Genomic DNA, 21181 nt, shown 5'->3' on the forward strand with positions numbered 1-21181 from the left:
AAAAAAAAAAGGACAAAGTTATAGGTATTTTAGGTATTTTAGTGATTCCCCATTATAGTGTGTGGCCAGATCTCCAAATCCAAATTGGCTGAATTGAATCAGGACAGTTATTCGAATCACCAAATTGAATCACTATCCCTCCGAATGGGCTGAATCTGAAGCAAATGCTTGCTGCTTCGCACAGGCCTACTAGGTATAGTGCTTAGAGCAAGTAACTTAATTTGTGAATCCTGTGGGGAACTGTACAACTTACTTCAGCTGCAGCTTTGAAATAATGGCTTCCATTTCGCAGATCAGGAACCTGAGGAATGGGACTGCTTACTTATCACCCAGTGTGATGGCTTGTTAATGTTTTTAACAGAGAAGTGCTGAAGCATTTAATCCATCTCTTACTGCACCTTACATTTTGTCAGCCTCTGTTGTGAACAGGTGTGCAGGGCTCGCTGTCACTCACCACTTCTTCCTGGCAAGGAGAAGTTGAGAAATGTGTTTCTACCTAGCACAATCTCTGCTTCCCCCACCTCCTCCCCAGTGATCTTTCGATTTGTGTGTTAGTTTTTTTTTTTGTTAATACAGTATATAATCATATCAGAAACATGTAGAGTAATACAATGAAATACATGAAAGCCCATCTTGCAGTCCAAGCCATGATCACAAAAGTTTTGGTGACCTTCCTCAAAGTTACCGTTTTGCTCAGAAGGAGAACAGAACTAAGTTCCATGTTGTCTCTTCATTTCTGAGTAGACATATTTCCATGTTGCTTTTCTTTTATGGTCCACTTGTATTAGATAATTGTTGCTTGGCAGATGGATAGCATAAAAATCCACATACTTGTATCTTTTTTTTTTTCTGAAGCAGATAACTTTACCATGATAAACACGTACCATAAATATGTTCTCTCTGTCCATTTTCCCGTGTTTGGTTGGGTTCCCATTTCCGTGTTCTGACTATCCGCAATGACAGCTGCTGACGTGAGGTGGATGCATAGAGATCTCTTTGGTTGGAAGCTTAGGGTATATGCCAGGAAGGAAAATGTTGGTGAATTGAGCCACAAGGCAGCTATTGTATAGTTTGTTTTTTGTGGGGGGCGGGGTTTTCTTAAGATAGCCAGAAACCCTGAATGCCAGAACAGTTGTACCACATATATGAAGGTACCTTTTTGTGCCTTCCAGCATAGTTCAGAATATGACTTGGATATTCTGTTGAGTCTAGGTGGAGTGAGATATGTTCAGTGCAGTAATATGACCATAGCCTCTTTTGTTGCCAAAGAGCTGCTTATAGTCTTTTAAATCCTTATGCCTGACCTTTTTGCGCGCTTCTCCCTTGTCTGTCATGGTTGTGCATGAAGGTTCTTCGCTCCTGTTTTGTGATCTATTTGTACCTGATCCAACAGAATAAGTGAAGAAAACTGTACGTGGTTTTTCCATCCGTGTAAAATTCCATTTTCTCTACTAATGTGAAATGTACTAAATATTTCTCTCAAGTTGTGTCTTAACTGTTCTCTTTATCCTATAGTAAGATCAGAATGGTGTTGTGACTGTGATGGGCCAGGAAAAGCTTGTCCACATCTCTTCCCAACTACAAAGTTCATCCATAAAAGATATCACCAAGTAAACCTTGCTTTTTTCCATCTTGTGGCATTCCCTAATACTGTCTGGTTAATTCCCATCAACATCAGGGGGTGTGAGTTATTTTGTATCTTTTCTAATTTAGGGGCCCTGGATGAAGGTACATCATGGTAATGGAAAAATGATATTTATCATTCTCATTTAGTAGTCCTTAGCATACTGAATTTTGACTTTACATTGCCCATTCCTGGGAGAAGTTTTCAGTTTTGTATAGGGTTGAGCAAAATTTTCTTACTGTAGGTGATAAGATTTCATAGACATTTGGGCTGGAAGGGACCCCGGAGGATCATTGAGTCCAGCCCCAGAGGTTTCAGAATCAGTTTAAGTGATTAGAATCACAGGGGTTAGAAGGGAGATGAGGTTATCTAGTCCAGCATCCTGCACAAATGCAGGGTGCACTGGCTGGCTATTTATTTTCAGAAATTTGTTGAGTTTTGGTTAACCAGTTATCTGTGGGGGGCTGCGGGGCTTAAGTAGGGATGGTGCTTCTGCTAGTTGAGGGTTAGACTAGATGGCCTCTTGCAGCCCCTTCTCTACATGGCCTTCTTTGACCTCACCAAAGCCTTTGACTGTCAACCGAGAAGCACTGTGAAGAATCCTTCTGAAGTACAGGTGCCCGTCAGAATTCATTACCATTCTTTGCCTGCTCCGTAACAGTATGCAAGCTGTAGTTCTCAGTAATGGATCTATCGCAGATCCCTTTGAGGTTAAGACAGGAGTTAAGAAAAGCTGCGTCATTGCTCCAACACTCTTTTTGATATGCCTCACCGTGATGCTACATCTGACCACCAGCAAACTTCCAGTCAGAGTGGACCTAAACCACCAAATAGATAGTAAACTGTTTAATCTCAGCTGACTCTGAGCCAAAACCAAAACCACCCCGACCTCGGTAATCATGCTCCGGTATGCTAATGATGCTGTCATGTGTATTTACTCAGAAGCAGACCTTCAGGCAATCGTTGACATCTTTACTGAGGCTTACAAGAAAATAGGACTGATGCTTAACATTCAGAAGACTATAGTCCTCCATCAACAAACTATTAATGAGTAGTCCCCAGCTCTAATCATTCAAATTCACAGTGAGACTCTGGAGACCGTTGAACATTCCCATACTTCAGAAGCCATCTGTCGCAGAAGGCTGACATGGATAAAGAAATAGAGCATCACCTCAAATCTGCAAGTGCAGCCTTTGGATGCCAGGTTTTCAAAGATTGTGACATCAGATCCAAAACCAAGCTCATGGTTTATCAAGCAGTTGCAATTCCCACCTTACTGTACAGAGCCGAGACACGGACAGTGTATAGGAGATATCTCAAGCAACTGGGGAAGTACCATCAATGCTTTCTGCAGAAGATTGCTCAACCTGAGTAGGAATACAGACATGCCAACATTAGCATCCTCTTGCAAGCAAACACCCCAAGCTTCAAGGCAATGATCATCCAACATCAGCTTTGCCAAGTCAACCATATCATCTGGATGAGTGACTCCAGATTCCCAAAGCAAATTTTATTCTCCCAACTCAGTCAAGGCCCCCAAGAGGAGGGCAGAGAAAGCACTTCAAGGATGTTCTCAAAGCCAACTTGAAAAAAAAAATGTAACATCAACTCGTGGAAAACTGTCGCCCAGGCCTGCCCCAAGTGGAGGGAAGAGTCTGCTGCAATGATCTCAGTACTTTGAAACCTCATGACAGCAGGAGTGGCAGAAACAGCATGTCGTAGACCAAATCAAGAACCCAGAGTTGCCCATCTCGCACAGAAACGTGTTCCTGAGCCTGCAACAGAGTCTGGTGCTCCCAGATTGACCTTGTCAGCCATCTTCAGATCCACAGATGAGACAGTCATGGAAAACAATCATCCTTGACTGCAAGGGGTTTTCAATGATGGCTGTTTGTTTTCAGGAAGTTTCTGAGTTTTGGTTAAACAGCTGTCTGGGGGGGTGGGAAGTTAAGTATGGGTGGTGCTTCTGTGATCCGAGGGTTGGACTAGGTGACCTCTTGCAGCCCCCTCAGCCCTGTTTTTTCTAAGATTCTGTTTTTAAACTCTTCCCCTGAGATAAAAGCAACTCAAGGCTGCCCTTCTATAAAAACAATAAATGTGTGTAGCCATTTCTACTGAAGCAGTTAAACTAGCAGCATCTGAAGCATAAGCCCCAAGCAGGTCCTCAAGTAGAGTTAGTGCTCAAGCATACCAAATACAAAACATAATCCCATTTTTTTTTCCATGGGAAAAGTGGATGATTAAAAGAATCAAAACAGCCATTGTAATGAAATAGTCTCTCCTATTTGGGCTGCTAACACAGGTTGTGACTTAACTTTCGGTTTGCTACCTTCTATGGGAAATTAGGAAATCTGTGACAAAGATAACACTGCCCACTGACCCCAGAGGAAACAGGAAGCAAAAACGGAAGCAAGTCATTGCTGAGATGTCTCATTTGACCACACTGCATGGTGTGGAAGCAAAAGCAGTTAAAGCAGGGTTTCTTTTTCTTTTCTGTGTATGAGACCTCAAGCTACAGCAGCAGCCACCGCAGATACTGAACCTTTAGATGCACATGCAGGCAAGAAGCAGAAGGATGATTATTTTTTACCTAAGAGAAACCCTAAGTTGCTAATGGCACATTTGGTACAAAGGAAACATTCATTTGGTGCAACATTCAGGAGAAAAAATATGTGTCGGCCAGACCTTGTCATCAGGTTAGTGTATACTCATGGCGTGTTTTGGCTCTTCTTTTCCTCCTAACTACAGAAGGAGTAGATTAACTGGATGCTATGTCCTGTAAAGAATCCTCCTTTGTCTTTGAGTTTCTTATTTGGATTAAGAAAAAATTGGATCCAATAGACTTTGTTTAAAAAATAAGAAGTGTGTGAGGCACAGGGGAGGGTCAGCAGGCATTGTGACACTCCGTGAAAGAAAAAGCAAGAATCGTGTTCTTGGCAAGTTTGTTTGTACTTGTTTTCCAGTTGCAGGTCTCCTTTCCCATAATACTTTCTCATCTCCATAAGTGGTCTTTCAGAGAGAGCAGTGGGTAATACTCTGTTATGGATAACATTTTTTTTCCTCCAGGGATAAGCTATCACAATAAATCATTTGGTTGCTGAAGACTGAGTGATAAGAGAAACTTGTGTTATGCCTAAATTCTGAGAGATATTAAACAGCCCATACGTGGTGCCAAGTGCCCTCTCTTCCAGCAGATTTCAGCAGGAAATCGGGGCACTTAAGACTTCATTCTGCAAGGCATTAAGCTGCTAATCAGTTTACATATGTTTTTAATTTAGAGCAAATATCTTTGCAACATAATAGAGTTTTAAGGCCAGAAGTGATCATTTTGTTTTTCTGCAATATGTTCCAAATTTTATTCAAGGGCAGTGTTGTATTTTGGATTTTTTTCCCCACTGTGTAAATCTGCCTGCCCTTGATTGAATTCAGCTGCTGTGTGCCTATACTTTGAATTTTAGAGAATAACAGAGGAAGGGATAAAAATGGGTTTTGTTTTCTAGATAGGATTTAGGTCATTGATTTGAGTGCCATACCAGCTGCAGAAATTTACAACCCTGTGCATATTTGTTCAGTAACTAAAGGCCATTATAACAGGATTGAAGAAATCTCACCCTAGTCAGTAACCAAGAGGCCAACATGATGTCAATGGCATTTATCCTTCTTCAGCTGTTTGCTGTTATGGTTTTGACAAGCTTTTGATGCAGACACACTGTTGCAATACTGTTGTCCCCAGTAACTCATTATGATTATAGTCATGATCAAATGATGAGTACTATAGACTGGGCCTACCCAATGCACCAATGCTTGGTTAATTTCTTGAAGAATGTTGCAAACTCACTTTCTGATTTCTAGCCTTTCAAATAAAGGAGCTTTCCAAATGTGTTGTGCCCTTTGCCATAGATAGAGTTGGCTTAGGCCCTGGAGGTCATACTATGCTCTTTTAAAGTGAACTTCTGAATGTTGAATAAAATCCTGTAAATGCTGTTCTTATCTTTCTCCCCACTATACTACCAAGGCTCAGCATAATCTTCTTATTTTACATGGCATTGTCACAGGGACTTCATTGGAAGAAGGGAGCAAGGAACAAGGTCTCAGGTGTGTTTGGAAGCTCTCGTCCTGTACTGTCAGGATGAATATCTTTAGTTGCCACTTTCTGTTGTGGATGGTTTTTTGTCCTTGGTGAGAACAACTAGATTTAAGTTATAAATATATCGTTTTATTTCAAGGCTGGGGGGGAGAAGCTTGTTGTTTCTGTGAGAAATTGGTAGGGTGAGCTGAAGGAAATTCTTTCTGTATCTTATAGTAAAGTAGCCTCTGCAAGTGGTCATGTTCTAGTCCTGGTTCAGGCGAAAGTACAGACAGTCAAAAAGTCTCTGAGGCTAAATTGATTCAATCTTCACAGATTAGTATAAAATGCGTAAATTGAATTGATAAGCAAGTGAACAGACATTCACTTTTGATTCTGGAAATGCAGCTATGTGCCTGCAGTGGCCCAGCCCAGAAGCCGAGGGGCACTAGAGCATGCCTCCCTGATCAGCTGGAGCGAACAGCATGGACCAAGACTAGCCTGCAAGCGGGGTTTGCAGAGCTGCAAAGCATCCTTAGATGCTGCGGGCTGTGAGTTAACTTGAATCTGGAGGGAATCTGAGACAGAGGTCAGTCAACTGATTTAACCTAAATCAGTTAAATCTTCTTAAATCCACCCAAGTTTATCTTAAACTAATTTCAGCCATTTTGAAAGCACTGCATGTGCACTGAACTTCTGTTGTGTTACAGATTTGAACTGGTTTGGTTGAATAGTTGTGTTGGCTTTATTGGAGGGAGAGTAAGATCAGAACCTGGTCACGGTTTTTTGCCTTGGTGTGTAGACTCAAGCATTTCTTGGAAGTGGGACAATATATAAAATCCACAAGGTGGAGGAGACCTGTCTGTTTTCAGTGATCTTAAAACAAGTGCACTTACACTTTCAGTTTTTACAGAGACTGCCTACTGCTTGCACTGCTGATTTAGCTGGTATTTGGAAGTCAAGCTGCTGTTCTCATCTGTGGTGTTGGCAATAATAAAGACCCTGCTTTCAGAACTTTTTTTTGATAGTATCCATGAAAAGTGAGGATCTAATGTGCTGTCTTCATGTTGGATCTGCTGTATTAGGAATAGTAATAGGAAAAAAAAATTCTCAGGCAGCCGACCTGGAAATGTATGTGAAGTCTGATCAGTTGTACTCATGAGACTTCACTGAAGTCCTGTGGGTTTACTCTTGAATTACTCTTGTATAACTCAGATTGTAGCCTTTTCTAACCTAAGCAGATGTCAAGACATTTAATCTGTTTGATTGTGAATAAGGAAATGTGTGGGGTTTTGGGGGGTTTTTAAAAGAAAAGTTCTGTCCACTAATTCCTTTTACCATCATTAATTTTAAAGGAACTAACTCCCAGAATGTCGAAATATTTGCAGTGTTATCACAGATGTCTGCTGCCAATTGAATAGTGTATGCTATTTCCTGCAGATCCATCTTTTAGCTTCTGCAGTATGGAAAGCAAAGCCATGTAACTTAAGTTATTCTTGCAAATCAAAACTAAGTAACTTGGTAAAATTTAAAGTTTGTATCTGTGTTCTGGTTATACACTGGTTTTATTAGAGCCTCCTGTATGAGTGAGGTGGCCAAATTTGCTCGTGAGCCATCCAGATCAGTTGGGTGAGAAGAGAGGGTTTTATAGCTGGAGCAGGAGATGATACATTTATGTGCCAAAGAACTATTTCAGTGAATGGGAAACACCAGAGAAACCCCCTCTGTACTGGTGGAACTTAGCGCAGGTTACAGAGTCAGAATAGGTTAACCTTTTTTGTTGTATTTGGTTTGAGTGTTAAAAGTATTGTACCCACTTCCCCTATTTTATCTTCCCTTCCTAACCAAAAACAAAAAAAAAAAAGGCCTAAAATTTTGCTTGATTTATCTAGCCTCCATGGACAAGTAACACTAGACAACTAAAATATGCATGAATGCAGAATTCTCATCAGAAAGAAATTAAAACAGTCATGAAAGAGTAAAATTTCACTAACTTATCAATTAGGATTTTATGTAACAGGCATGGAAAGCACATTTAATGGCTTGGTTTGATCAGGAAACCAGTATGGAAAGGAACTTATTCTGTGTTTTCCTATTGTATCTCCTGTGAATATATACTATACTACAGCAATGAGTCATTGAGAAAAACTCTGCTACTTGCTCTTTTCATAAGGGAAGTTTTGAGTCACCATAGGCTGAAGGAATCTAATGTCTTAGGGAAATGACATGGGTGCCTTGTGTGTAGCAGGTTCTTGGACTCCAGTATTTATAAACTATCTATACTGGTATTTTTTGGCGGGGAAGAGGGTGGCAAATGTGAGAATATACATTTTGGTTCCTTTTCTCTTCTTCTAGAGCAGGGGTCAGCAAAATACAGCCCACAGCCTGGATCTGGCCCACAGCTGCCCCTGTAGTGTTCTGGATCCAGCCAGCGCACAGCTTCTGGTGGGACTATTGCGAGTATGACTGTAGCCAGCTGGATGCTGCTCCGCTACTCTCACCTCCAGTGGGAGCCACCCAGCTGAAGCATTGCTGCCCCCAACCTGCCTGGAGCACTGGTCCAGGAGCAGGAGGAGGAGCTGCTGCTGAAGGCAAGGGGAACAGAGCAACTCCAACTGACTGCAGCCACGCTAGGAACAGCCCCACCAGAAGCTGCTCTGCTCCCCTGGCCTCCTGCCCCATCACTGCTGTGCTGCACTGCTGCGGGCAGGCGGGAAGCTTCAGCCGGGCAGCTCCTGCCCAGCATGTGGAGCTCTGGCTCCAGATCCCCCCTGCTTCACCCAGGCAGTGCAATGAGTGGCCACCTGTGGCCAGGCAGAGCAGGGGGGGCAGCTGGGATCTGGAGCCAAAACTCCTTGCACTGGTCAAGGGCCACCCAGCTGAAGCTTCCCACCTGGAACAGCACGGCACAGCAGGGACAGGAGCATCAGCTGAAGCTGGAGGCAAGGAGAGCAGGACAACCCCAGGCAGCTCACCGAGCTCCTGGTGGAGCTGTTCCTGATGTGGCTGCAGCCGGCTGGGTGCTGCTCGGCTTCCACTGCCTCCCAGTGACCGCGCGAGCTTGGCTACCTGCAGCTGCACTGGGAACAGCCCCACCAGAAGCTGCACAGTGGTCGGCACCAGCAGGTGTGGGCAGGAGCATGGCCCCTGTTCCCCCCCGCGGGGCTCAGCCCCATGTGGGGTGCTGCAGGGACAGCTGCTGAGCAGGCAAGCTCTGCTGCATGCACCCTCTGCCTCCTCTCTCACTTCCTCCCCTCACCCCCGGCTGGCTCCCAGGCAGCCTCTCTTCCCCTGACACGCATGCACTCGCCCTCTTTGCTTCCCCACCGGGCAGGGCATGCTGGGAGTTGATCATGCCTGGCTCACTCCCAAACACTGCTCCTCGCCCACTCAGAGCCCCATACAGTGTCTTGGTGAGTTGTTGCACAGTGAGGAAGGGAGTGTTGGCTCGGCTCACCAGCTCATCTAAACTCCCTACGTGTCCCTTGGGCCCAAATAATTGCCCACTCCTGTTCTAGAGCAATGTTGTTCCTGTCTCTAGGCTTCAGTATGGAGGAATGGTTAGTCCTGCTCTTGCCAGCAGAGGTCCTCAGTAGTGACCTGAGCATAATAGAGCATTGTATGTGACTGTCAGAGTTTTTGTTCAGTTCATGGAGGAATTTTCTTTGAACAGCATAATTACGGGCTTTAACCTTGCCTTTAATGCCTCTTATTGGTATTTGAAGAAAGAAGGGTCTCTTTGTGACATACCAGACTGATAAAATTAGTCCTTTAAATCCTAATATTCAGTGTAGCTTGTAAAATGCATTAAATGAGAGAGTAGAAATAGCTATAATTGCTAAGGTACCTGGTGCTGCTTGGCATCAATCATCAACGTGTAAGTATCAAAAGGGAATGAACCCACGTTTGAGCATATCCTTACCATGGTGCTTGCCGCTGAAAACAGTGCTACATAAGCACATTCCTGTTTATAACAGCACAACTGACTGTGATAAGTGGGAAAGGAGGGAGACATACTTCAGTCACAATGTCATTTTTCTCTATGGGGGCGGATTTTAACCCTTCTTTGGTGCAAAGAATCATACCGTTAAGGTGGCATGCTGTTGTCATTTTATGTAGTTGATTTGGTGGTAAATTTTATAAAAATATATGGTCGGGGAAGGGTTATGTACATGCTTTTATGATGCCTGTTGCCATAATATAAAGTTAGTTACTTTAATTTCTGGCAACTCGCTGTCACTTACATGACACAGAGAAAAATAAACTGGGACTTTTTGCATTATTTGTTTTAATGCACTGCAAGCTTCCTGGAATCTGTGAGATGGGTACTTATTTGTGGCTGGTAGATCATATTAGTTATTTCCTTAAACATGTTTTCCAGACTGCTTCCTTAAAGCAAGCTACACAGAACAAACTATTTCTTTTCTTTCTAAACTGCAGAATAATGGCCTCAGAAGAACAGTATTGGCCAGTCCCAATGAAGGCGATTGGAGCCCAGAACCTACTGACAATGCCTGGAGGGGTTTCCAAGTCTGGATACCTACACAAGAAAGGAGGCACGCAGCTGCCAATTATGAAATGTAAGTTTGGAGTGGATATTAATGGGGCTAAAACTCGTTGGTTGTGCTTGTGGGCTGTGATATATATTAGGCATTTAGTTAAATGAGTATATAATAACACCCTTTTTTCCTTTGGATTGTCTGTAGTGGACTTCATTTTACTGAAATAATATTTAAATACATCAATTTGTGTGGGAGGGGTTGCTTCAAAAGATTAAACCACATGGTGGGAGCAGTAGGCACACTTTTTTCTTTCCACTAATTCGGTTCTTTTGTCAAAACTTCCGAAAAGAACATTGAAAAAAATGTATCTATGATCTCTCCCCATTTATGTCAACCTTTTCCGCCTTTCTTTTCAGAAGGGAGCCATAACTATCTACCTGTTTAGATTGGAATGTATCAAATCTGTTGTTCTATACTGAAACTATACCTTTCCCCAACCCAGGCCTCTTACCACTGTCTGTAACATGGACATTCTCATCCTAAAGAATAGGGTATGGTTAATAACAGGAATTGCTTTTGGAGCAAAGCTTTAAATAAAGAAAGTAATGGCTGTGACTTTTATTTACATTCTTTTCACTTCATGTTTCCCATAGAAACATAATTTGATTGCAACAGAAAGAATGACATTCTTTCAGACAAGGAGGGGATGAATGCTCAAATTTGTTCTTTAAACTATTAAATGGATGAGTTTTATTGTCAGTTCTGAAAATGCTTCAGTTAAAGCAGGAAGTGTATTTTAATTTTTGGAGTTGGTGCCAACATCTTGTAATTTAGGCAGTGTCTAGAGGGTGGATTTTTTTCCAAGGAAAAGCTGGTGTTGACATCGCTTTCTACTTCAGATGTGTTTTTGTATTGCAGTCTCCTACTGGTGCTTTTCTCACTAGCAAAGTCTTGCATCCTCTATATTGCCTCTTGCTTTTCTCAGAAGAACGCTGTCTTCATTTAAGAGGCCTGACACCCTACTGAACCGTAGACACAAAATGACTGTGATGCCATATGGCTTGTTAGTCAGCTATCACTCGACTACTTGAAGTCAGTTTTAACAGCCTGAGTTAAGAGGTTCTGACCAGATTTGTCATTAAAGTACTTAATAACCAATTGACTTTTCCTCTCTTTCCTTTTAAGGGCCACTGAGGTTTGTGATTATCCATGAGGGATGTATTTACTACTTTAAGAGCAGCACATCTGCATCTCCACAGGGTGCTTTCTCTCTAAATGGGTACAACAGGTGAGTAGCAATGTTTGCTTGACACAGATTCCTTTCATTTAGCAGTGGAACCAAAGTTTTTACTTCAATCTAAGTCAACTTTAACTTGGAGAAAACTAAATATGGATGTTCAGAGTTTCTCAGTTATGCCTTACCTCAGAGATATTAAACAGTCAGTTGCATTTCACTAAAGATCCTGCTATCTAGTCGCTTCTCTTACCTTGGATAGGACTCTGAAGGTGATAAAGCAGTTTACAAAGGAATTTTGGGGTTGTCTTTCATAGATTTAATAGATATGAGGGGTGGAAGGAACCTCACAAGATCATTGGGTCCAGCCCCCTGCCCAATGGGTGGGAAGTTAGCGAGGATCAAATGATCCCACCAAGATAGGCATCCAAGTGTTTATTGAAAGCTGGAAATTGTTAACAGTATATTATATGAATAAATGATTTTGTCACATGCTTTTATAAATGCATAGTCTCCATAAATGTTTGTAGCAATAGTGCTGGATCTTGTGGGTTTTTTTACTTTCAAGAAGGCACTAAACAAAACAGTTTAAATGTTTGCTTTTTAAATTGGTGACAATAAATCTTTTATTGGCGCTAGTTTTTTTTTGTTTTTGTTTTTTTTTCAAGTTATCCAGTACTGTTGGATTTTAATTGCTAAATGCATTGCATAACACATGTTTACAACTTCTAGATAAGTTGGTTGATTTAGACAAATAGTGCTCTAGTAGCTACCAGCGAAAGATCTCATAGATAGAGAATCTGAAATGCACTCCTTTTCTAATAGATTTATCTATGGGAGATGGTTTTGCCCAAGGTAATGTGACAGCTTAACAGAGCATAGCATTTGCAGATGACTTGAAGGGCAGAAGTAGAAAAACTCATCCCTGCTCTCTTGAGAGACAGAATTTATGTAAGCAGAATTAAGTTACCTAACTTGAAATTTGGAAGTGATTTAATACCCTTATTTATTGCATCTGCTGGGGTTTTTTATTGATTTATACATTTGTATTATGGTGATCCACAAAAGCCCTAATGGGGAATTAGTGTCAAGTTGTGGCTAGTGCTGCACAAGAATTTAGAACCTAAGAAAATGTGTGCACAACTGTCATTTCAATGCTGATGACCGGAAACAGGACCCAGGCCCCAGTGGATCTTTTGGTTTCCTCAGGTATAAGAGTACAAGGGGCATTGGGTTTAGTAGTGACTCAGAAGAAAGAGTGCTGTCTGCTGAATTACTCATTACAAACACCAGTGCTGACAGATCTTGGGTATTTCCTACATAAACTTCCTCATGCCATGAAATGAGACAATGACATCCTGCTTTTGCCACTTGAATTGGCGATTATGCAGACTCTCATCCAGCTATAGCTTAGAGATCAGAATTAAGATGGGGACTCAAGAAAGATCTATGGCTAGACTTTCGGTATCCCACAGTCCCCTCAGCAGCAGCTCTTTGTTTGTGGAGCATCAGAAATGTTCAGCTTGGTTAGGTGCCAGCATAGAGAGCCAGGCATTTCTGGCAGTCTGTCTCCAAGGTTCAAAATCCACTGTGCCTAAAGGTTTCTACCAAGTGAGTCGTTCCTGGAGAAGGAAACTGGCATTTAAAAAAGGGAGAGGGGGAAACCCTAATCAAAGTTCCCTGTGGCTTATGCTGAATAAGCAACTTTGGATACTCTGGAAAAAAGTCTTACCACTTAAAGCTCCAATCTGTTGTTTTTTAACTCCCAAACTCCTGTATTGTAAATCTGTAAATAATTTCCTTAGGGGTCTCTCTCACTTGAGAGTGAGGACATACCTGGAAGGGAGAGGAAGGACAGCAACTGAATTTAACCCAGTTGCTGAAAGACTGGATTATATGCATCAAGCTGCAGTAGGTGCATTGCTTTAAAAGCATGGTTGCCCACTGAAGTAAGTGAAGAAGCAAAACAAAGGGTGATGTTAACTTTGGTTGCCCCTTTCTGTTCATGGAAAAGCCGTTGAGATTGTTCCATGTTGTCTATTAGTGTGGACTCCTGAAATGAGGAGCATGGCTGCACAGATACCTTCATGCTATGAAGCTGAAGCAATAACTTACTTTGGTAAAATGCTATAATAAACATGTTTAAGGCAACATGTTTACCAACTGACAGGGCCATGCTTTGTGTGATTTGGTTAGTGAAGGGCCTCTCTGTGGGCTCTACCCTTTCCTGTTTTCCTGGTATAAACATTCCTGTGTATTTGACTTATTTTTACTTTGGGCAAACTTGGCCAAAAGGCCATTTGAACAGTACGTGTCTTTTTACCTGCCTAATAAAGCTAACTTCATTGACTCAGTTTTTTACCCTGCTTTCTGGTGCCCAGGGTTATGCGGGCAGCTGAGGAGACAACATCAAGCAACGTGTTCCCTTTCAAGTTGGTTCACATTAGCAAGAAGCACAGAACCTGGTTATTTTCTGCCTCCTCTGAAGAGGAAAGAAAGGTAAATTCCTGTTAGAGGAGATGAGGAATGGGGGAATTAATTTGCAATTTTTAAAGGATCTGAAGAGAATGAGATACTCCAACAGCAAAGAGGTTTGGGTGCTTAGCTCTTGTGGGCCATGATTTTCAGAGAAGCCCATTCTCATGATTGTGCTTATCCAGGTATTGGCACCTAATTCAGAGAATAGCTAGAACTGCTGTTCTAAATGTCCTGGATGTCTTTAGGGGCGGTCAAGATATAAATTCTGTAAAAACTTTCATAAACAATAGCGTCACTGTATGGAATTTCTGCCCCATGTATAACATAAGTGACCTAGCTTTTAAATAGGTATTTGAGAGGATGTTACATTAAGTTCCGTAATTAGAGGTATTTTGAGACTGTATTATAGACCTTTGTTCAAAGCACATTAACGGGTAAAACTTCACAGCATCCCCTTGAGGCAGGCGGGTAAGTACTGGTATGCTGCAGACCCACAACTGCTGGCACCTCTAACCTTGCAGAAGGCAGCTGATTTTTGTGTGTGTTACTTTTTCAGAGCTGGATGCTCTCACTGAGGAGGGAAATAGATCATTATCATGAGAAGAAGGAAACAGTAGTAGATTTCAGGTATGCATCTGTTTAATCATACCATTACTTTGCTCATTCTTACGTTTGCCCTTGATAAGGTTGCTTGTGGGGGGGAGGCTGGGTTTGCAGCTGTTAAAATAAAACTCATTGTTTAGCAGCAAATAATAACAGGTGTAGTGATTGCCAGCAACAGCCGACTCGGGACATCACACAAAAAATAATCCTTTGTGAAGAGGATTTAAAATATCAACTTCACAAGAATTTTTAAGTGTAAAACAATTTATTTCATTTTTTAATTGGAAAATGAATATGGTTATTTTTTTTCTTGGCTCCTTTCAGGGGTCTACCCCAGCAGTTGCTTAAGTGCTACTAACCTGTATCTCTCATTGTAGAATACCCATAAGGCACTGGTGCATACTCAGCTGATACTTATTCGCTTTTCATTTTATAGCGATTCTGGTTCCGATGCAGACAGTTTCTATGGCTCAGTCGAACGTCCTGTTGATATCAAGTACTCCCATCATTCCACAGAAAATGAAGGTAAGGATTTAATCTTGTATAAGTGCCCCTCCTCTATCCCTTTCCCTGTCAATAAGTGAAACTTTTTGATTTCTCCCTCTTCCCATGGCACTCTAGATTTGTAGCAGAAAGCTCACGTAGCATAAGAATCGTTTGGCTATGTTTGCAGCAGTAATGTATTAACGCCTGCTATCACGATGTGTGGTTGGCTCCAGTAAATGTAGACTAGGGAATGCATATGAGGCCAGCACTGTAAACCCTTTGTGAAAGTGGCAGCAGCTGAAGAAGCTCAGAAATGTACTGAATACTTTAGGATTAGGCTCATACTTAGTCATTTGTTTATGCCTGGTCAATCAATCTAGCAAAAGGTTGGGTGACAAACATTTGAGGCTTGTCTCCCTTTGTGGCACAGGAATGCTAATGATCTCTATTATATTTGACTATCGTATCAAGTCTCTTTATTTACATAAAGCTTTAATTGCTTAAATGTTTGTTCTGAAAATCTTTAAATAACACCAAAAGTCATTACGTTGTTATCTTCTCACAGCTAAGAAAGGAACAAGTTATTCTTAGGGTCCTGTACACCAGCTACAGTAAAGAGAGGGAAATGTTTTTAATAGTGCCTCTGTGTGGAATTCAGTGGGACTTGGACTTGAAAATGACACATGGAGACTTTTGAAACTTCCCTGCCTTCTGTGTAGTCCCCAAGGTCCATGGCTGCCTTTGCTGTAGTTGGTTCACATTAAAAAGGTAGACCTATTGAAATCCTGTGGGCTGCTTGGGATATCTTACACATGTCAGTGGCTGATTACCTGGCCAAAAAATGTTAGAAAACAACGCTTTCAATCCAACATTACCAGGATCCTCGGGATTCATTTTGACGCCAGTTTTGGCATTTTATTCTTTTTTGCTTTCTTTCATTCAAGGGACTGGAAGGGATGTGTGGTACTTCTGTGAGCTAGCTAGATTAAGGAGAGAGTGAGCTTCTGCCTTCCTAACCCAGGTTCATAATAAAAAAATATTTCCTTTTTTTAACAGGAAGCACCAAATGCGTGTTGCTGTGACTTGGTCCCCATGAGCGCTGCTTAGTATTTAACATACTTATTTTTACTTGCAGACTATGACCAGGAAGAGGATGAAGAATCTTACTTGCAACCAGATACTCCAGACTCATTGAAACCAGATGGTAAGTGATATTCAAAGATCTTGAATAAAGGTGACATCCGTGAGAGAAATATCTATAGACAGGTATTTCAACTTGACGGCACAAAGAGCCCTGTAGGCAAATAAAGTAATGAACAAGTAAGAAGAACTGGCGTCATAATGCGTTGATTTATAATTCGCAGTTAATTTCCTATTAAAATTAGTAGCAACGGAGGATGCTTTAAATCCTCAAAGAAACGTGGTGGTTAGTCATGATCCACAAGGTGCAAAGTCTCTTTCTCTGTAGATCTCTCAAAAAAATGGGTTCCTTTAACCATAGTCCTGGCTTTTACATAGAGTCCATTCCTTCTGTTTTAACAACGGCAGAGCTCTTGGTAGCATTAAGTGTGACTTGTCTGAGTAAACACTGTAAGATTCAGCACTGATAAAGTCCAGAATTGGGTGTGACAGTTCAGAGTTGGTAGCAGTGACATAACAGATGAAGATTTATGCCCTAGAAATACCTTACAGGAAATTTCTACTTAACTGAGGGGGGGAAAAAAATCTCATTGATTTCATTCAGTTTAATTTTCTGTGTTGCGGGGCTTTTCTTCACCAGATAACATGGTCCTCCCACCAGCCTACCCGCCACCACCAGTTCCTCACATCAGAAAAGCTGCTTACGCAGAATCAAGGACACGCTCTTTTCCGAGCAAATCCACTGGGCCCCAACTTCCTCCTCCTCCACCTAAAAGAAGCTTGCCCGATATAAAATCTGAGGAATTCTTGCACATGAGGGAATCCCAGCTGCACTGCAGAGCTGAACCTAATCTTAAGATGCAGCCATCAAACAGGAGATTGAGCGATGTGCCACCTCCTCTTCCCCCCATACCTCATTTCAAAAAGGGTGCCTTCAACAAAGACAGCTGCTCACCATCACCAGAACCTCTGTCTATTGGCCATGTTTTTGCCAGTCCAGAAGGATGTGAGAAACTAAAAAATTTAAGCCTTTCCCAATGGACCCCGCCTCCATTGCCAGGCAACAAACCCAAAATAGCGCATTTGTCTGAGAAGCCAGTTGAGATCAAAGTGCCCAAAGAACTTGGCAAGCCTGGACTGTTTGTGCCACAAGTGCTGCCTAAGCCGCCTTTACCCAGCCATCCACCACCTCTGCCTGGCCACCCTCCATCCCTATTTGGCCACCAGCTGCCTGTGCCCAGCCATCCGCCACCCATACCTGGAATCAAACCTAAACCAGAGAAGGCTGTGCTTCCTCAGTTACAGTAAGTATTGCCCAGTTTCCTACTGCATGTTTCCTACCTCACCTGGAGTACTGTGTTCAGTTTTGGGCCCTGTATTTGAAGAAAGATATGGGCAAATTAGAAAGAGTGACAAAAATGATTAGAGGCCTGGGACACTTGCCTTATGAGGAAAGGTTGAAAGACCTAGAAGACTGAGGGAGAGGTTAGAAAATAGTCTTCATGTACCTGAAGTGTGATTTCTAAAGAGTTTAGAGAGAGACTTTTTCTTTGTGGCTGTAGGGGACAGGACTAGGAGCAAAGGCTTCCAAGATGCAGCAGAAGAAATTTAGATTAGTGATTAGAAGGAACTTTCTGACTGAGAAACTGATTAAGCATTGGACCAGGATACCTAGAGACATTGTGGAATGTCCATCCTTGGAAATTTTCAAGAGAAAGTTAGACTATTGAGTGGTGCTTAGCTGCCAGTCTGCAGGCCAGATCCATTCCACAGGTCCAGAAATTTGGTAGTAGGAGACCAGTGGCAGCATTAATTGCTGCTACCTTGCTGCCAAATTTCTGAACCTACAGGGAGTCTTGTAGGCCAAATAACGTGTTCCTGCATGCTAAATCATGCCGGCAGGCATGCAGGTTGCTCTGCAGCTGGATCTGGGTGTGTGGGATCACAGCCATGGACTGACCCCACATGCCAACACTCTGTGGGATCTCACCTGCAGACTGACCCCATGCCACTTAACTGGTCCATAAGGCTGAAAGGTTGGGCACCTTTGAATTGGACAGATGTTTGACTAGGATGTTTTAGTCAAAGATAATCCTGCCCTGAGCAGGGGGCTGAACTAGATTACCCCTTGAAATCCTTCCAGCCCTACTTTCCTATAATCCTGAATAATGTCTGACAACTGGTTCGTAGCATCCAAGTCATCTGTTATTTCTGCTCTCCTTCGAGTTACGGTTTTTTGCTGTGTTAAGCAACTCTTAGTTTCTCAGTTTATGTTAATCTGAGAGTGTGCATATGAAGCAGATAAAAATCACTTTTGTGTAGACATGGATCATGATTTAAACATTACTTCACTAAACAACATGGCTGGCAGTTTTACAATTTTTCTAATGTCTTCAGGGGATGAATGCATCTGTTAAGAATCAGTAATTTTGCTTATAATGTGAACTGTCCAGTATTTTAAAACTTTGCAAGAAACTATGGTTATTGGAAATGTTTTAAAGAATAAGAACTAGGCCACCTAAAATAAAATTGTGTGCACCTGTTTGGGCTGTCTTTGAAGACACAATAGAGCCTTAGGTTTCATTTAAGAATTTAAGGTAAGCTTTAGGCTCTGAGTCATGGAATGTATGCTTCAACACAAAGACCTTCTTTGTAAGACACACAATGGTGCTTGGGGAGATGAAAGTCTCTGCATCCATCATGTTGCTCAACAGCTCTGAGGAGCGAATAATCAAGATTTGTTAAAGGACAAATAGGTTACTACTGAAATTAGTATTTGGGATCTATTTCTGTTGCCCTCTTTATGACTTTCCTGTAGAAAAATTCTTCGTTTTTGATCTGTTTCTACTAGGAGATCGCCACCAGATGGACAAAGTTTCCGTAGCTTCTCATTTGAAAAACCAGCCATATCTTCAAAGCAAAACCACTCTGAAGATTCTGATGAAGACTATGAAAAAGTAAGTTCAAGTAGACGGTCATTCCCGAAGAGAACATTTTCTTCTGTTTGTGGAGTTGTATATTTTAGCCTCGAGCCAGATCTCTGATAAGAAAGTGGATGGCTTTGCCTAAGTGTACTGTTTCTGCAGTGGCTGGATTTGAGAGAGACAGTGCAATCTTACACCTAGACTAGCTATTCCATGCTGGCTGGCTAGCTGCAACAGGTTGACTCACTAGCAAAGAGCCCCTTTTTCTTGCTCCATTTTATTCAAGTAGATTTCTTTATACATCATCATCTTCTAAGAAACTGGACAGATCTAGCCTGTGCACTCTTCACCGCCTGCCAGTCTCCTTGCCACTTCCTCCACCTTTTCTCCTGCATTGGCACATCCATGGTTCATTGCACTTCATCAAGCCAACTTCAACAACATTTGATGGGGGAGAGGGGGCAGGGTTTCTTTCTCAAAGCATGGTTCCTGGAATTGTCATGCTTTCACCTGATATGATAAAACATCCCATCACCTATTATATTACATTTTATAATTTCTACATGTGTCGGATTCTGGGTTGTGGATAACAGAACTTATATCACTAAAAAATCACACTGTGAGCCTCTCTGATAGCCTAAGAAATGTTGCAGAAGTGTTTTTCACCTCACTTCGTGGCTTTCTTTCCCCTCCCTTAAAAGATGCAGTAACAAATCTGTTGCCTTCTTGTACTTGTAAAATGTTGGTGTGAGTTTGAGAACTGTAGCTGGAGTATGGCAAAATGAAAAAAAACAAAACCTGCAGATGCAGATAATCCAGTCTTTTGGGTTTTTTGAGAAATGTAGATAATTTTAGTTTTTCTTTCTTTACACACACTTATGCTTTTTATTTGTTACCCCATTTTTTCTTAACAGGTTGAGCTGCCTAATTCAGTATTTGTTAATACTTCTGAATCCACTGATGTTGAAAGGTAAATTTAACTGTTTGTTTAGAAATGTTACTAATGCTCAGTAAACAGAACCTACAGTCCAGGGAGTTCATTTAGTGAGGGAGAAGATGAGCAAATAAGGTTGAGATTTCTACTAAAAGTCACTTTTCACTAGTTATAGATAATACAACAGTTCTTTTAAACTGAAAACTGTTACCTTCAAGAAAGCTAATTATGTTCTACTATAAAAACTATTCAATAACAAATTGACCTATGTAGAATAATTGGGCTATCAGAGGTGCCTTGCCAGGCTGCTAGACGTGGTAGATATCTAGTAGAAGCTAGAGAGCTTTTTAATATTTAGGTCACTGTTTGAACCACAGCCCCCCACTTGCCATTGCCAAATGACCATCTCACATGATTTTGATGGTGTTAGACCCCAACAGACAGAAGTCCAAATAATAGACATCACCCTAATTCTGCGGGTGATCTTTGGAGAGACTGCTGCTAGTGAGTAAAAGCTGAATTATATTTCTTGGTTCTGCAAAGTCCAACCTGTAGGGAACATTTTTAAGAAACTGCACTTGTGATTTATTTTCAGTAGTATCCACTTACTGACTTTGAATTTCTCTTGTGGGGCAATGTTCCGTGTTCGGAGAAGTTCGCAGTTTTAATTACAAGTGGGAGAGGAATAATAGGTGATTTGACTTGCAGATAACTTGCTTCAATGTTTTGTAACAAAAAACTACAATTTTCTACCAGTCAGCACCTATATGACTACTGAATTCGGTCTTTAAGTCCTAAATTACGGTCAGATATTTGTGAATGTTCCTTACAGCACCCATGACAGGTTGGGAGATGCAGACTGGGAAATGGAGACAGAATTTTTGATGTTTTCAAGGCCGTACAGCAAGACAGAGAGAGATCAGAGATTTTTCTTGTTTTTCAGCTTTCTGAATAATGTCTCTATAATACTATTACATCCCAATATGTTAACTGTTCAAGGATTCTAAGGGAACTTGTTAGAATAATGAGGTTCTATTACATGTCCATTACCAGAGGTTATTTTATTGATTCTTCTGATTTCCTACCCCCTCTTTAACCAGTTCTAGGCAATCACAATAATTGCTGCAATGAAGACTAACATATCACACTTATTTGTAAGAAAATATTTGTAAGAGATTTGAAATAGAATG

The 21181-nt window shown here is 41.5% G+C and overlaps 1 protein-coding gene across 2 annotated transcripts in view; it reads left to right on the plus strand.

Moving 5' to 3' along the window:
* The window catches only part of SH3BP2 (SH3 domain binding protein 2), a 34087-nt gene that overhangs the window by 10831 nt on the left and 2075 nt on the right, over positions 1-21181 (plus strand). The window contains exons 1-10 of one of the 2 annotated variants that reach the window (XM_019553291.1): positions 3695-4320; positions 10131-10270; positions 11378-11480; positions 13808-13925; positions 14461-14531; positions 14944-15032; positions 16129-16197; positions 16774-17437; positions 18985-19090; positions 19972-20027. In XM_019553291.1, the coding sequence (XP_019408836.1) occupies positions 4124-4320; positions 10131-10270; positions 11378-11480; positions 13808-13925; positions 14461-14531; positions 14944-15032; positions 16129-16197; positions 16774-17437; positions 18985-19090; positions 19972-20027 (1613 nt within the window). In that variant the 5' untranslated portion in view covers positions 3695-4123. Of the gene's footprint in view, positions 1-3694; positions 4321-10130; positions 10271-11377; positions 11481-13807; positions 13926-14460; positions 14532-14943; positions 15033-16128; positions 16198-16773; positions 17438-18984; positions 19091-19971; positions 20028-21181 lie in introns of those variants that run through there. The other variant, XM_019553292.1, reaches the window with a different exon arrangement.

The sequence above is a fragment of the Crocodylus porosus genome, unplaced genomic scaffold (genome assembly GCF_001723895.1).
Source record: "Crocodylus porosus isolate Cpor-Errol unplaced genomic scaffold, CroPor_comp1, whole genome shotgun sequence".
Lineage (NCBI taxonomy): Eukaryota > Metazoa > Chordata > Crocodylia > Crocodylidae > Crocodylus > Crocodylus porosus.